The sequence below is a fragment of the Phaseolus vulgaris genome, chromosome 3 (assembly GCF_051622355.1).
Source record: "Phaseolus vulgaris cultivar YP4 chromosome 3, ASM5162235v1, whole genome shotgun sequence".
Classification (NCBI taxonomy): Eukaryota; Viridiplantae; Streptophyta; class Magnoliopsida; order Fabales; family Fabaceae; genus Phaseolus; species Phaseolus vulgaris.
In genome coordinates, this window is record NC_143500.1 from 48374667 (window position 1) to 48390121 (window position 15455).

Consider the following 15455-nt stretch of genomic DNA (forward strand, 5'->3'; position numbering starts at 1 on the left):
ATGTTAAAGTAAAATTGAGATGGTACTGAATCTAAATGAAATCCTGGTATGTGGCGAAACTGTGAGTGTGATTGATTCAGCATAGGAAGAAGTTGAAGAACCGTAACTTAAGAGTCATACATAGCTGTTATAACTAAAAGACAAAAGGCACCACCGCAACACAAGGGCATCTTTGGTTTCGTTGGTTGTACAGTCAACGTCATAAACTCAGATCCAAACAGCGCCCTAAGTTAACTTCTCAACGACAACTTCCTCTTCTTAATTTCCTCCTTTTTGAACCGCAAAATACTGGATTCACCCTATCTACTACTCAATGTGTCTGTAACGAACAAGAGAACCTCATGTCGGGTCGTTTTGCTACTTTCATAGTTTGGCTTGTTCCAGGTGAGTGAGTGTTCTACTTCAACCACACTTAACTTTGCTTTCTAGCTTCAATTTTTTGTTTTCTTTTTTAAATTGAGTCTGGGGAGAACAGTTCTTAATTCTGCAACACGGGATTGAACTCTGATTCTTAAAGGAATCACGCATTCTACCCTGCATTATCCTCGTGCTATCTCGTGTGTAAAACCCTTTTCACCTTTGTAAAGTTTAAAATGATGAATTTAATGTGATTAATATGTTGGTCAGAATTTTGAAATAATTTGATTCAGTGGCAAAACAGTGAAACAAGTAAGGTGGCTTCTGTAAAATCAGCTTTTAGCGCTACTTGCATCTCTTTTTGGGATGAACATAATGTTATTCTCACTTACTTTTCGACTGCAGGGAATTCGTTTCCAAACTTTTCATTTATAAACCATCAAATAACGATTTTGAGAATTCGAAGTTTACAAATATAGTGAATCCGAGCTTAAAATTGTTGCCTTGAATCTTGAAGAACTTGCTATAAAGAACTGAAACATTTTTGTGTCTCTTTCCTTTCTTTCTTTCTTTTGGCTATCTTCATATACATTTAAAGGCACAGATAGAGACTGCTTCAATATCCTTTCACACACATGTATATTGTTCTCATTAAGTCACTTATTTCTTCATCAAACAATACCTCCTTCTCCAAACTTTTGCCTAAGTGTCCTGTGTCTCTGCATTCAAACATTGTCCACCATGTCCTTATATTCAGTTATCAAACTACTATATATATTTATCACACACGAGACATTTATTTTGATGTGTTCAATGCACATGAAGGGCAAAAACCCAATTATGCAATGCTTTATTTTACAATTTTCAGATTTTCTCATTAAGAATTGCATGTAAGATTTTTGTGACTTCTTTCAATTGTGTTATCGGGTCTCAATATGTTGCATTTTGTTAATTGCAATTTCCAGCATGATTTTGAAGATACTAAAAAGGAAGAGAAAATGAGGATGAGGAACCTATACAGGAAACCAACCACTTTACGTTGCAATGCAGGGAGCAGATGCTATTCTGCATCAGCTGTGATATGGAGCTTGTTAGGATGCCTACTGTTATTTCATCTGTATTCCAATATCCACCACAAACATGGGGAAGGTAGAGAGGTGCAACTGCGTGTGACTAATCATCCTCAGTTCCGTGAACTCCAACAAGTGGAAGAGGAAATCATCCAACTTCCTCCACCAAAGGGGAAGAGGTCCCCTCGGGCTGCAAAACGCAGGCATAAGCGGGTAACCCCACTGGTTGATGAATTCTTGGATGAAGATTCAAGACTGAGACATGTTTTCTTTCCTGGTAACAAGAGTGCTATTGATCCAGTGAAGGTCACAGGGAATGATAGCTATTACTACTACCCTGGGAGAATTTGGTTGGATACCGACAGAAATCCTATTCAAGCTCATGGAGGGGGCATTCTATATGATGAAAGATCAAACACATACTATTGGTATGGTGAATATAAAGATGGGCTCACATACCGTGCTCACAAAAGAGGAGCTGCTCGGGTAAGTTATTTCAATTGAAAATATTATTGTTTTAACCATTAGTCAATAATTAAACTGATGCTACGGGAGTTTATTTAGTATTTGTTATTTCATTAAATAAATTTAATGGCTGTCAATGGCTAGCTTCTATTATGTTGGTGTGAACATTTTGTAGTTGCATTGCATCCTTTGCTTAAAGCTAGATGATGATTTTCTGGTGAGAAAAACTAAAGATACACATTTCAGTTTGCCGCATGCATTGATCCTTCTTTGCCCCTAGCTACCTGCTTAGACATGTATTTAATGGTTTTATTGTGGTTACTGTTTTTGTTTAAGAAGGGGCCTTTTATTTATAACTTTAGTTCTAACATTTTTATTATCATCATTATTGAGGTCTTTTAGCTGAGAAATTCTGTTTCATATGCCAATTTACCTTTTTAGATGCTAATGTTGGAATAATATTTCAATATTCTTGTAACATTGTTACTGCATGAAAAGAAGATATATATATATATATATAAGCTAATATAATCTTTTCAGCTTGAATCAAATGAAAATACTAACATAATAACACGTTGATAGCTTTTACAGAAAAAATGAAACATACTGAGATTTAGTTTAGGCCTTAGTATCCTTGAATCAAACACAGATGACAGAGGTGGCATAGAAATACTGTACTGGAATGCACCACTGTTTGTTTCTTACAAATTGAATCAGCCCCAATTGTGTCAGACAAATTGTCCACCTCACAGTGAATACAGTCACCATCAAATATGCCTTTCTAGGAGGCTCATTTGGATATCAAAGTGTACAAAACGTCTCAAATGGCTTGTCCTCGGAGGATGTTAGTTAACTAATCAGTCACCACAGTAAGAGAGAAAAAAATCTGTCAAGGCTTGTGTGACTGCAAGTTAATTAGGTCTCCTAAACAGTTTTCTTCACAGTTCTGCATCTGCAGACGTATTACCATCATTTTCTGTAAGTTTGACAGTAGGATTTATCGGGATCTGACATGGCTTCGCTTCGAATAAACCACTATTGCCAACCAAATCAATGATATACCTTCTTTGAGGGAGGATATACTTCAACTTTGACTAAGTTGAGGCATGACAATGGGTTAGTGCTTTCCCAAGACGAGACCTTCTGGCTTGACTGAAATTTCCATAGCTTATATGTCCCATCAAGGCTCAGAAATCCACTGAAAACATGTTTTTTTCTGAAACAATATGTTTTTACTGCCAAGACATGTAAGTTTTCTCAAATTCTGATGATCAACAGATACTTGTTTCTCCTAAATTCTCCAACCCCTTACACAACTCTAATAAGATTTTACATAGTGTTACATTCAAAAACATAAAAAAAAGGAACAGATCTTGGTCCCTGATAACTATTTACGGCAAATGTACCATGTCAGAAGTAATAAATTTGTCTCTAAGGATGAATATCGAACCCAAGAAACAATTGAATTCTCAAGTATAATATCCACTAAATAGAAAACAATATGTAAAAGTTCGTTGCAAAGGTTGTTTGTATTTGCAAGAAATTAAAAAAAGCAAAGTAAAAGATGTGTGTGATTCAATTGAGAAAACTGAGAAAATTGAGATTGAGGTTTATCCTTCTCACTCGTCTATATTTTTACAAAATATTATAATATTCAGTCTTGATTGGTATTGATGCACATATAAAAATCATTCATGTCGATTCCTCATATACAAAATTATGCATAGAGTCTTTTAAATATCGTTTCATTGCATATTTATAAAAACTCATTATGAACAAATGTTATAAAACAATTAACATTTCAAATCTACTCCTAACATTCAAATATGTTAAGCATTATCACACATTCAAATATGTTAAGCATTATCACACATTCAAATATGTTAAGCATTATCATTTAGGTCAAATTCTTAGAAATACTTTCCAGTCAAATCTAAGGAGGATCAAAATCATGAATAATTCAAGCTTTGAGAATAAAATGAGAATATCAATCATCAATTAAGAACTGAAATATTATAGATAAATATCACCTCAATACATAAGAGCTTGAACAGATTACTCTCAATTACAAAGAGAAAAATTAGCCACTCATGTTGGCCATTACAAACATGGAAAACAAGAAAAGAAGATCTAGGATGTTTCTCCTTGACGACTGTCTCCTCTAGGGTTTTCTATGTCTTTCTATTCTCCCAATGATGTTTAGGTTATGCCTCACGCCTCCTATTCAACCTAGTTGAGTTTGGACTAAATGACATCTCAAACAAGTTTGACAAAAAAAAGCCCAACTTCACTGGATTGAACTTGCTTGGGCGAGTTCCTCTGGTGATCTTGCTTGGATGAGTTTTGAGTGAGTTTCCAATGTTTCAACTTTTCCTTTTCATCTTGTCCATTTTCCTCTAGCCCTTTTATCTCAATTTTTTCCTAAAATCCTGAAATTAACATAAATTTGAGAATAATTTGTTCTCATTCATCTTATAATCACAAAATATGTAAAAATGTTTAAATTCCTAAACTAAGATTTGAATTATAGTTATTTTATAAATAAAATACCATAAGTGTCTATCTTTTAATATGCTTTTAATGATTTTGCCTTCTATCCCTATACTTTGTGAACATGAAGTAACCTTGTTTCTTCAACAGTAACATATTCTTTACCAAAAGATTTATAGATAACTGTTTCCAAGGCAGTTTTGTGAGAATATGTTATTTCAATGATATGAGCCCAATCAAGGGTTTCTTTTTTCCCAACCAAACATGTATGTGATACTCAGCTGCATACCCTGGTGATAAAAATCTGGCCTTTATCTCTCTTTCTCTCCTTCAGGTGGACATTATAGGAGTTGGTTGCTATTCTTCTAAGGACTTGTGGACATGGAAAAATGAAGGTATTGTATTGGCTGCCGAGGAAATGAATGGAACCCATGACCTATACAAGTCTAATGTGCTTGAGAGGCCAAAAGTAATTTTCAACGAGAAAACCAGAAAGTATGTAATGTGGATGCACATTGACGATGCCAATTATACAAAAGCTGCTGTTGGCATAGCAATTAGTGATACACCTGACGGTCCATTTGAATATGTTGGTAGCCAAAGGCCCCACGGATATGAAAGCAGGGATATGACAGTTTTCAAAGATGAGGATGGTGTGGCATACCTTATCTACTCCTCTGAAGAAAACAACGTACTGCACATTGGACCCATGACTGAAGATTATCTGAACTTGATGCCTGTGATGAGAAGAGTTTTTGTGGGACAGCGCAGAGAAGCACCAGCTGTGTTCAAACACCAAGGTACATATTACATGATCACATCCGGCTGCACGGGATGGGCCCCAAATGAAGCACTGGCTCATGCAGCTGAGTCAATCCTGGGGCCTTGGGAAACAATGGGAAATCCATGTGTTGGAGGGAACAAAATGTTTCGAATTGCTACCTTTCTTGCTCAAAGCACTTTTGTGCTTCCCCTACCTGGGTTTTCAGGTTCATTTATTTTCTTGGCTGATAGATGGAATCCATCCGACTTACGGAACTCAAGATATGTTTGGTTGCCTTTGATAGTAGAAGGACCTACTGATCAAGCCCCACAGTACAGTTCTACATTACCACTGTGGTCAAGAGTTTCTATCTATTGGCATAGAAAATGGAGGCTGCCTCAAGGGTGGAGCACATTCAAGTAATTTGTTTTTTTGTTGAACACTTGTTTTTTTTTTTTTTTTATAAACACTGTTGTACATTTCTGGTCATCAAACAAGTACGGAGCCTTCAGACTTTACATACACGAGAAATATAATAACTCAGTCTCCAACATACTTTTTTTAGTACATTCTTTGCTATATAGACTAAAGTTGGTTAGAGATCACAAAATAGTTTACTTCTCACTTGTTTAACGAGTCTTACTTGAGATTTTATAATTTTTAATAAATTTTAACAAATAATAATAGGTCTGATAGAAAGGTATTAAAGAATCTCTTATTAGCATTTCTTTTACACATATTTCATATACTATTTGGTTATATTTTCATTTCATGTACGTTGTTATTATTAAAGTATAATTTACTCCTAAATGTAAGGTGAAGGGAAGGTGAGAGATGAAAGGTTGGTGAAAAATGAAAGTTACTCTCTTTTAATAACTTGAAAAGACTCAAAGATCATTCAATCAAAGTACTATATTAGATAAATGATAGCTTTTCATTGGGTCTACAATGTTATGGAGTAATCTGTGTCCTAAATATTTGGCATTTGTTATAATGGTATTATATCTATCTCATGATGTCATATGCATAACTTTTAGCTTGTATGAAGACTCATTGTATATCTTACCTAGTTGCATGTACATGTATTCACTCACTCTGTCGAGGACTTTGACATAGAAATTTCAGTTTCAATAAGCACTTGACATCTTTCAATTAAAGTCACTTCTTAGTTGGAGGAGATTGGCATATGGATTTTGCTGAGAAGTTTTTCACGTTCTCTTTGGATTGAGGGATGAAGATCTCTTTGGATTGAGGATGAATTTGTGAGAGAGAAAAATGATGAATTTGTGAGAGAGAAAAATGATGAATTTGAGAGGAAAGAAAATAGGAAGTGAGATAGTTTGAATTATGAAAAAAATAAATAAATGGAAATATATAAAAGTTTATAAGTGATGTGATAAATGTATTTTTTTTAATTGATGAGATTGTAAGATTATATTTTTAACATTATGGTTAAAATTAATTTAAAATAAAATATGATTACTTATTTATACCTGAAACTTATCAATTAAAATATTATTTTCCCTACAGTTCCTAAACTCAAGACAAAATATAAATTATCGCAAATTTGTTAAAAATGGATTTTGATAAAATTAATTAAAATTTGAATAAGAATAATTGTAAAATAGTTAACCAAAATTAGAAATTTCTTCAAAATTAATAAAATAAATAAAAACTAGTATAAAAATTCAGTACCAAAACATTAAACACAAAATAAATGATAATAAGTTAATTATACCTACTACCAATATTTAGTTAAAACATTATTTTGCAACTATCCGTAAACTCGATTGAAAAAAAAACTACAAATTTTCTAACACCTACATCTTAAAATAAATAAAAAATCATAAAAAAATAAAATTTAAATTTTATTATTATTTTTTATTAATATTATTATTTTCTAAATTTATTTTGATTTTTAAAATTTTATTATTATTAATTTATAATTTTATTATTATTTTATAAATTTATTATTACTTTTAATTATAATAATTACTTTAATTTTTATACTATTTAATTATTATTACCTATTTTATAAATATTTTATTATATTATGTATAACATGTAATGGATTATCAATTAAGTTATATAAATAATAGATTATTTAAGTATAATTGATTATAGATTAGTATATATATATAATTAATTAATTGATATAATTTTTTTTATGAAGCATGCACTAACTACAACCGATTATGGATATATTTTCCCCTTTCCTGTCTAGAGACACTGAATAATTTCTTGAAGTTTTTGGTTGAGGAAACATTTATGGAAAATTAGCTAGGTAAAATCGATTTTGTATGTAGATTTTCAAGAAGGAAAATCGATTTTTTGTATTTTGTTCATCAGCAAAATCAATTTTGACTCATGCTGTAACAAAGTGAAAAACTTTCATGATAGAGTCGTCATACTGCCAAAAGTGATAGATTTCCCATTTTTTGTCACATCTGGGTTTTAGTTTCAAGAACATTTGAATTTCCAAGGATTGCAACAATTTCTTAGTATAAGACTACCATATTATAAGGATATGGTTGGGGGTTTTATTCAAATCTTCATTTAATGACACATGGTTACATTTGTACTCAAATCGACACACAATATTATAATTAGATGTAGGGATTGGATGAATGTGACAAATCTCAAATATCATGGTTTGTTGTTAACCCCTAGTACCATCCCTGAGGACATACATTTTGATAGTCAACAGGACCTATTAACCATGACAGAGAAGAAGTGCACAATCAAAATGTAAGAAACGTAGGTAGTTTGACTATGAATGACAAACTACTTCATTATATATGGGTGCACATGTTGTGTCCCCAGGGGAGCAACTTCTCGCAAATGGTTCATGATAATGTTTTCATTTTATGATGCTTGAAAAGTAATATAATGATTAATTGGCCTCATTATATCATGAAACACATGATGAAATCCCGCGACAATGATATGCCTCTTACCTCATGTTGTTGTATGACATGAACTTGATGGGAGAGTCATCAATCACGTTAGGGTGAAATAACTTCTTGAGAGAACAACCATGAAGAAAATGAATATCTTTGAGGTAAATGGTGTATGACAACTTGGAAGACCTGACGACGAACATGAACAAAAATACGAATACATTCCATTACCACAAGAACATGTTGCAGGCGATCATCCTTAGCCCAAAACCCCCCATGGTTTGACAATGTTAACACAAATTTGGGAGGAAATTCAAAATATACTGGAAAGTATGTTGACCATGATGTTGGATATCAACACATGTTTGGGTTGAATCGAGGATAGACTTCATCAACTTGAATGCACTGAAGAACATTGGTTGTATTTTTGTTATGTTATTCTTATTTTTTTATGTTGCACTTATTTTGATTGTCAATTAAATTTATTATGTTATTGGACATTATTATGTTTGTAATTTTTTTTTATATTCCCATAACATCAACACGTCTCTTCATTTGGGATTATAATATAATGACTTTATCTACTGTGTATCGTAGTCATAGACTATTTCATGTTCATCTCATGTTTATCAAGATAAATGAAAATTGTTATTTATTTTCTTTGTTTTATTCGATACAAATTGAAATAAAAAAATTACATAAAAAATAAAAGATAATTTTTTTTCATTTTATCCTTTCATATTTAATATTATTTATGAAAATATACTGATTTGATTGTACCACTATCTTTAAATTATACATTATTTTTAAAATATATTAATTATTCAAACTATTAATAATATTATTTATTTTTATTATTATTATAATTATTAATATAATTATATTTAAACAATATACAAAATTAATATATTAAATATTACATTAATTTATGCAACAAAATATTTAATTATATTATTAATAACAACATGTAATTATAAATAATAAAAATAATAAAATAAAATTATAATATCAACACAACATATATAAAAGCATATATGATTATATAAAATAACAAACGTGTATAATAATAATTATTATTATTTTCATAAATTTTAATATATTTAATAATATTATTTCAATTTAATACAAAATTATTTTGTATTATATTTTTTAATTTTTTATTAAAAAATACTGATAATTATGAATATTATATATTAAAAAAAAATTAATTAACCCAAATATAAAAAAACATATATCATAATTTATTATTCAAATATTTTTTAATAACAAAGGTAACATTTGACACCTTTAAAATAATTTATAAATTTTCCTGACTATCATATCAATCACAAACTTCAATACATCATCGTCATAAATTCACTATAACATCCCTTCCTTCAAACAACCTCACACATTTTCTCAAATCCTCTTCATCCTCTTCTCAATCCAAACACAATAAGGAGAACTTTTTGAATTATGATATTTCACTGAATTTTGAAATTTTAAATAAATTTTAGACAATAACCTTGTTATTTTAAATAAATTTTAGATAAATTTTATTTTATTTTAAATAAATTTCAGATAATAAATTTTTCGTAGTTGAAGCTTTTATCTTTCATGATTTATATCATTAATTATTACTTAAAATTTTAAGTAAATATAATAATAAATTAGTTATTTTAGAGATTTTAAATTATCTGTAAGCTTACCTATAAACATTCTTATTTATGAGTTTTCATGACTATTTTCCTCCACTTTTAATATTTATGTCTTCACCGCAAGTTTAACTATTTTTATTTTGCAAAATATTTTTAATTTTTTTTATTGATTGGCTCCATAAATGGCACGATTATAAAGTAAGAATTTCCCATAAAGAAGTTGGAAATGAGCTTTTATTTATTTTTTTAACGAATTTTAATCCAGATAGATCATCTTAAAATTTGTCTACAAAAAATAATATAAATATTAAGGTTGAAATTCTTTTTGTGCTTTTATTTTGGTTCCAAATATGTTCATCATTGGTGACAAGTTCTACATACATTATCTATTGATTTCTCTGCAAAAGAATTTGGGCCAAGTTTTAGTAAAAAAGATATGTTATGTTGAGACAGACCTGATAGTGGGCCTAGTTATGGGGAAGCCTATAAGCTATTTCAAAGTAGGTGGCCCTAGATCTGGTGTGGGCTCTTGAACTGCATAAAGCCATAACGAAATATGATCCAAAAACAAGTGGGATATGCAATTTGAATTGCAAGTCCCGAATCCCAATTTTCTTTGTTCATTATTGTTGAGATGTTGTATTATTGAAAATTAACAAGATAAAAGTATTCTATTATTGTCGGAAAGAAGAGGTAGGGGTTTTGTTTGAAAATGGAAAACACAGACAGAGGGACAAAATCCTGAAGTACTATGAGTTGGAAAATTAAGCTTAAGTTGGGTTTCTACTTGAACCTGGTCCCATAAAAACATAAAAGGTGTAAACTGGTCGCTGTCAATTCTATAGAAAAAGGAGACTAAAGCTTAAACCTGTAGAAGGTATGGGCCAGCATCAAACACTCTTTAAATAAACACTGAACAAAAGCAGATCCACATTTTTTTATAACTCAACCGGGAAAAAGGTGCAAAAGGAAGGTTGCTTGTGATATGTTACAAGTTGGAGGGGGCAAGTACCATCAATATAGAAGTTTAAGATACACAAACCTAAAAAGATGAACCCAATATTAATAAATACCCGCACATATTTTTTGATTGTTTATGTACTTGGAGTGTAGGTATATGGCTTCATGAAAAAGGTGAGGCTTATGTGGGGGCATAAGAGGGTAAAAGCTGAAATGTTTGTGAAATGTAAAGATGATAAACTTTAGACTTTGAGGTGCAGAGAATGGGAAAAAAAAGAGAAAGAAAAAGAAGAGCATGCATCATAGACATAATGTGCAGGCCACTAATCTAAAACCCTTAAAGTCACTAATTAATGTACGCCTTTCAAGGATTCCCCAAAACTATCATCTAACTCAAGGTAGCATGCTAACTCCAAAGATTCTGTGGCCCCAAAATCCCAAACCTTGGTTATTTATTAAACTCCTAAACATTTACACATCATGCATGCGTTCTTCATCATTTCCACATCAGTTTTATTTTGGACGCATCTAAGAAAAGGAAATTACCATCATTCTGGGTTAAACTACTTTAAAAACGATATTCAATGTTGTCAAAAATACAAGATTCTATTGAGTATTCCCCGGCTTCAGAGGTTTTGCAGTTGGGTAGCTGCGAACACAAACAATTATGCACCTTATCTCTGCTCAAATTGGGACCAGAACCACCTGTAAGGAAAGCTCTTCCTGAACTAAGTCGATAAGATTCAAGATTCTCACGTTCACTATTATACAATATTATTGATTTTAAAAATAAAATTAAAGTATTTATTTTCTTTAAACTTACTAATATCTTAAAACCATCCGAGTAAACCAGGAAAATGATAAAACTTGGGACGAAGCTATATATGGACGAATGTGAAATATGAACATATATTACATGATTCATAACGGAAGCCCACTCATAACTTTCTGAAATTTACAACTTTTGTGTCTCCTCTTTAAGGTTGAAAAAGGAAATAAATTTTTGAGGAGTTCATGGATGATACATATATGAGAGGAAAACCATGTCAATCAATTACTTTATAGTTCATACAAATATGGATGGAGATGGAAAGCCACAAGCTATTGTTTGGTAAACAAAAAATCAATCATAAAATGTTAACAAAAAAATAATTTACTTAGTTCCTTTTTAACACAAGCAAACGCCCATGAATCCCGGTGTCTAACCAAACTTATATATTTAACCAAAAGAACAAAAGAGAAAGTAAATAAATAAAGCCCGATAATAACACTGAAAGAAAACTCCATCATCCTTGCGCACGTGCCAAAAAAACCAAGCACACGTGCGAGGCATTCATCCACGTCAAAGCCAGCCACCCACATGATACGATTGCGACACGATCATCATCTCGTCGTGAGTTTACGTTAAGGCCTCCATGCACTGGCCCACACCACCGGAGTTTCCCTCCACGAAAGGAATATTCCGGTGTCGGAGCACGGCACCATCGACCAACCCTCCTTGTACCTCCTCAACAGCGCCCTAACGTCGTCGCAAACCTCTTCGCTGAACGGCACCGCGCTTAGCCCTCCCCCATGCAGCCGCGTTCCCCACCGCGCCGCCGTCTCCCGACGCTCAATGGAATCCGCTGGCGAGCACGCCACCAGGTCCACCACCGCCCTCCCTGCCGCGCGCTCGAGCATCAGCCTCTCGTTGCACGTCTTCACGAAACTCTCGTCCAGCGCCTCGAAGTAAACCCTAAACCACCTCAAACACTCCTCGAAACCTCTAACGAACTCGTAGCCCTCGATTCCCACGTCCAAATCCGCCTCCTCCTCCACCACCGTTACGATCCTCGGCTGCAACCCTTGCAACGACGATATCAACGCGTCGCGGCTGTTCCCCGCTGCGGAAACCGAATGCAGCGCGTTCACGCAGTTGATGGCCAGGGCCTCGTCGTCTTTGAGGTTGAGTTCAGAGAAATTGAGTTCGGAGAGATCGCCGGCGTGATGAACGACGTTGAACTTGAACGGAACGCCCATGAGTCGCGCGAACTTCTCCATTCTTGTTCCGATTTCCTTCATGACGCGCTGCACGGAGTTACCGGTTCTCCCGGTGACGACCGTGGTTAACCTGAGGTGCGGTGTTTCGTCGGTTCGAGTTGCCAATGCTTCTAGAAGTGTTGGCCATTGGGTGCAATAGGTGTTGCTGATGTCAAGTATGTGCAATTTGGGGTTTCCTTCTAAGGCTTCTAAGATGGCGCCGTTGGACGCCACGTGTCCGAATGTTGTCCAGGGGCTGACTTCTTGGAATTTCAACACCGTCTTCCTCGTTGACTCGAAGGAGCATGTTTTCTCCGATGCCGAGGCTAAGGTTCGGTAGGTTCGGTCTCCTGCGTCGGTGACGCGGCTGAACAGAGCTTGGAGGAAATAAGCGGCAAGCTTTTGATCGGTGTCGCCGTATGGGGAGCTAAGTTCGTTGAGCATCCAGAGGAGGTGATGGAAGCGCGTGCTATTGTTGTCGGCGAAGGAGCGTGCTGTTTCGAGGAGGAGGTTGTGGGACCAGTTGGGGGAGAATTGGAAGTTGAAGTCGGGGAGGGGAGGGGTGGGAGAGAAGGAGTAGGAGTAATCGGTGTTGGTGGTGGGGCTGAAGGTGTTGGTTGTGGTGGTGGTAGTGGTGGTGGTGGATACGTTGTGGTAAGGGTAGTAGTGTTTGGAAGAAGACGAGGATAAGTCTTCTTCATCCATGTAAAAGTTGAAGCATTCTTCGTCTTCTTGGTGGGAGTAATGGTAGTAGTTTTGTCGGGAGGATCTGGAACTGCTAGAAGTTCTGCTGGTGGTGGAGTTAAGGGATGGATCGGGTTGTGGTTGATGGTGTTGTTGCTGTTGAAAACTTACTAGCCTAAACAAGGTATCCATTTAACCCACATCAATAAACAATGTGACTCTCTTAGGTACCTCAGCTTAGCTGCTTCTCAGCAGCACCAGACCAAACGTGTTTTTAACAGTGGGAATTGGGGCACTGTTGGGGAATGATTGGGGGAAGAACTTGGTCAAATTTCGATAGATTCTACTTACCTTACAAACTAGGTTATTTTCCTTTCCTAAATATATATATATAAAAAAAAACACATAGTGGAGCTCAAGGCCTTTAGGTCTCACCCAACCTAACATAGAAACAAAATTATATTAAACCAATTTACCACATCACTTATTTATATGACAAGTTAATAAATTATATATTAAATTACTAAAAAATATTTTTAATACATATATTTAATTTAAATTTGATGTAATTTGAATTGGTTGGGGTTTAGTGTAAGGTAATGGAGGTGGGGTTGGGTTTGTGTGTGGAAGGTTATTATTTATTTTGATTGGATTGGAGGTTATTGAGAATGGGAGGGGACGGAAGATTGAGTGAGATGAGTTTTGTTGGTGAGTAGCTTGAAAAATCTAGTAGGGTCGTGAGCTAGCTAGGTGATGCTTAGAATAGAATTCTCTCTGACAAAAGATGGAAAAATAAGAAAGTGTGAGAAAAAAAGCAAGGAAGGAAGAGATAGTGGGCTAGCTTTTCATCCTTTAGAGAGAGAAATATAAATAAATTAATTAATTAGACACATAAAAAGAAAAAATAAAATAGAGAGAGAGTTTAGAAGCATTGGATGAGTGGGAGCAGGCGTGCCCAACTGCCAAATGGGGTTTGAGAGGTAGAGAGAGAGAGAGAGAGGATAGTAAAAGCTGCCGGCGTGAGTCATCATCATCAAACCCACTATCATCCCGTAGCAGTAGCACAACCCACTCACGTTCCCTGCCTCCTAATCACTCTCCAAACTCTGCCAAATTTCCAATCCACTTTTCTCTTTCTATTTTATTACTAACACAACACACCCAATCTCTATCATAATTCACCACATCAACCATTTCATATTCTACACTCCACACTGCTCAATTTTTTATTCCATCATTTCTAAAAACATATCTATTATAAAGGATTACAATATTAACATAACAAATTACTACTTATTTTATATTTCTATTTCACTTGATATTTTAAAGACTAATTAAAGATTTAGTTTCAGAAAAACATAGAGATAATGATAATGTCGTCTCATAGTAATACAAAGTGTTCCCCCTTCTCCAAATTCTAGGGTGGCATGCCTTGCTTTTCCTTCTCCACACCTATTGGTGTCCATGGTTTTATAAGTATGCACTGTTTTCCTCCTCAATCCTCGCCCAACACCAAAACCCTATGATTTCTTTGCATTTTGAATACCAAAGCAACCCATAATCTCTAAATATCTGTATCTCACTTGACCTCCACCTGTTTTACATTTATCTATTTTCCCACAAAACCAAAACTCATTTATCATAATCACATACAACTTCTACCAACAATCCCATCACATCTACGAATTGACGTCCCAATTCTTTTGGAGTTGAATTAGATTTCTTTAATGAGGCATTTAAGTGACGCGGATTGGTTATTGAGGTTAGGAGATGTTGGTTGGAAATGTTAAGGACTTGTTTGTTTGCCATCATCAATGATTGGGCAAAATCCATGTTTGAACTCTTTGTCCCCATGTCTTGAAGTGGGCCTAGGAGTTGAATTGAATCCATATTTTTAATTTACATCTAAGTGACATTGATCCCAGACAGGATGAGACAGGTTATTACGGCCATACTGAAACTCATGGCCTTTCTTTCATCTTGCTTTTCCTGTTCTGCTTTTTCCTTCTTCTCTTTTCTTGCTTCCCCTGTTTTGTGGGGATGGTGGGTGAGACTGAAAGGGATCTATACTTTTGCTTCCATATTTCAACTAAGTAGTGAATAATGAGTT

At 34.1% G+C, this 15455-nt stretch overlaps 2 protein-coding genes across 3 annotated transcripts; one reads left to right on the forward strand and one right to left on the reverse strand.

Annotated features, from left to right (window-relative positions):
- LOC137808220 (uncharacterized) lies at window positions 1–5698 on the forward strand. Of its 2 annotated transcripts, none has more exons than XM_068609217.2 (3): window positions 1–384; window positions 1323–1913; window positions 4717–5698. In XM_068609217.2, exons 2-3 carry the CDS (start codon window positions 1356–1358, stop codon window positions 5566–5568), a joined length of 1410 nt encoding a protein of 469 aa, XP_068465318.2. In that variant the 5' UTR covers window positions 1–384; window positions 1323–1355; the 3' UTR covers window positions 5569–5698. The 2 variants fall into 2 exon arrangements, with proteins under 2 accessions (XP_068465318.2, XP_068465319.2); XM_068609218.2 differs by having other exon boundaries at window positions 34–384; window positions 1408–1913.
- A 6048-nt stretch (window positions 5699–11746) lies between these two features.
- LOC137808221 (protein SHORT-ROOT) lies at window positions 11747–13801 on the reverse strand. The gene has a single exon (XM_068609219.2). The coding sequence runs from the start codon at window positions 13535–13537 to the stop codon at window positions 12047–12049; it is 1491 nt and encodes a 496-aa protein (XP_068465320.1). The 5' UTR covers window positions 13538–13801; the 3' UTR covers window positions 11747–12046.
- Between the last annotated feature and the right edge of the window lie 1654 nt (window positions 13802–15455).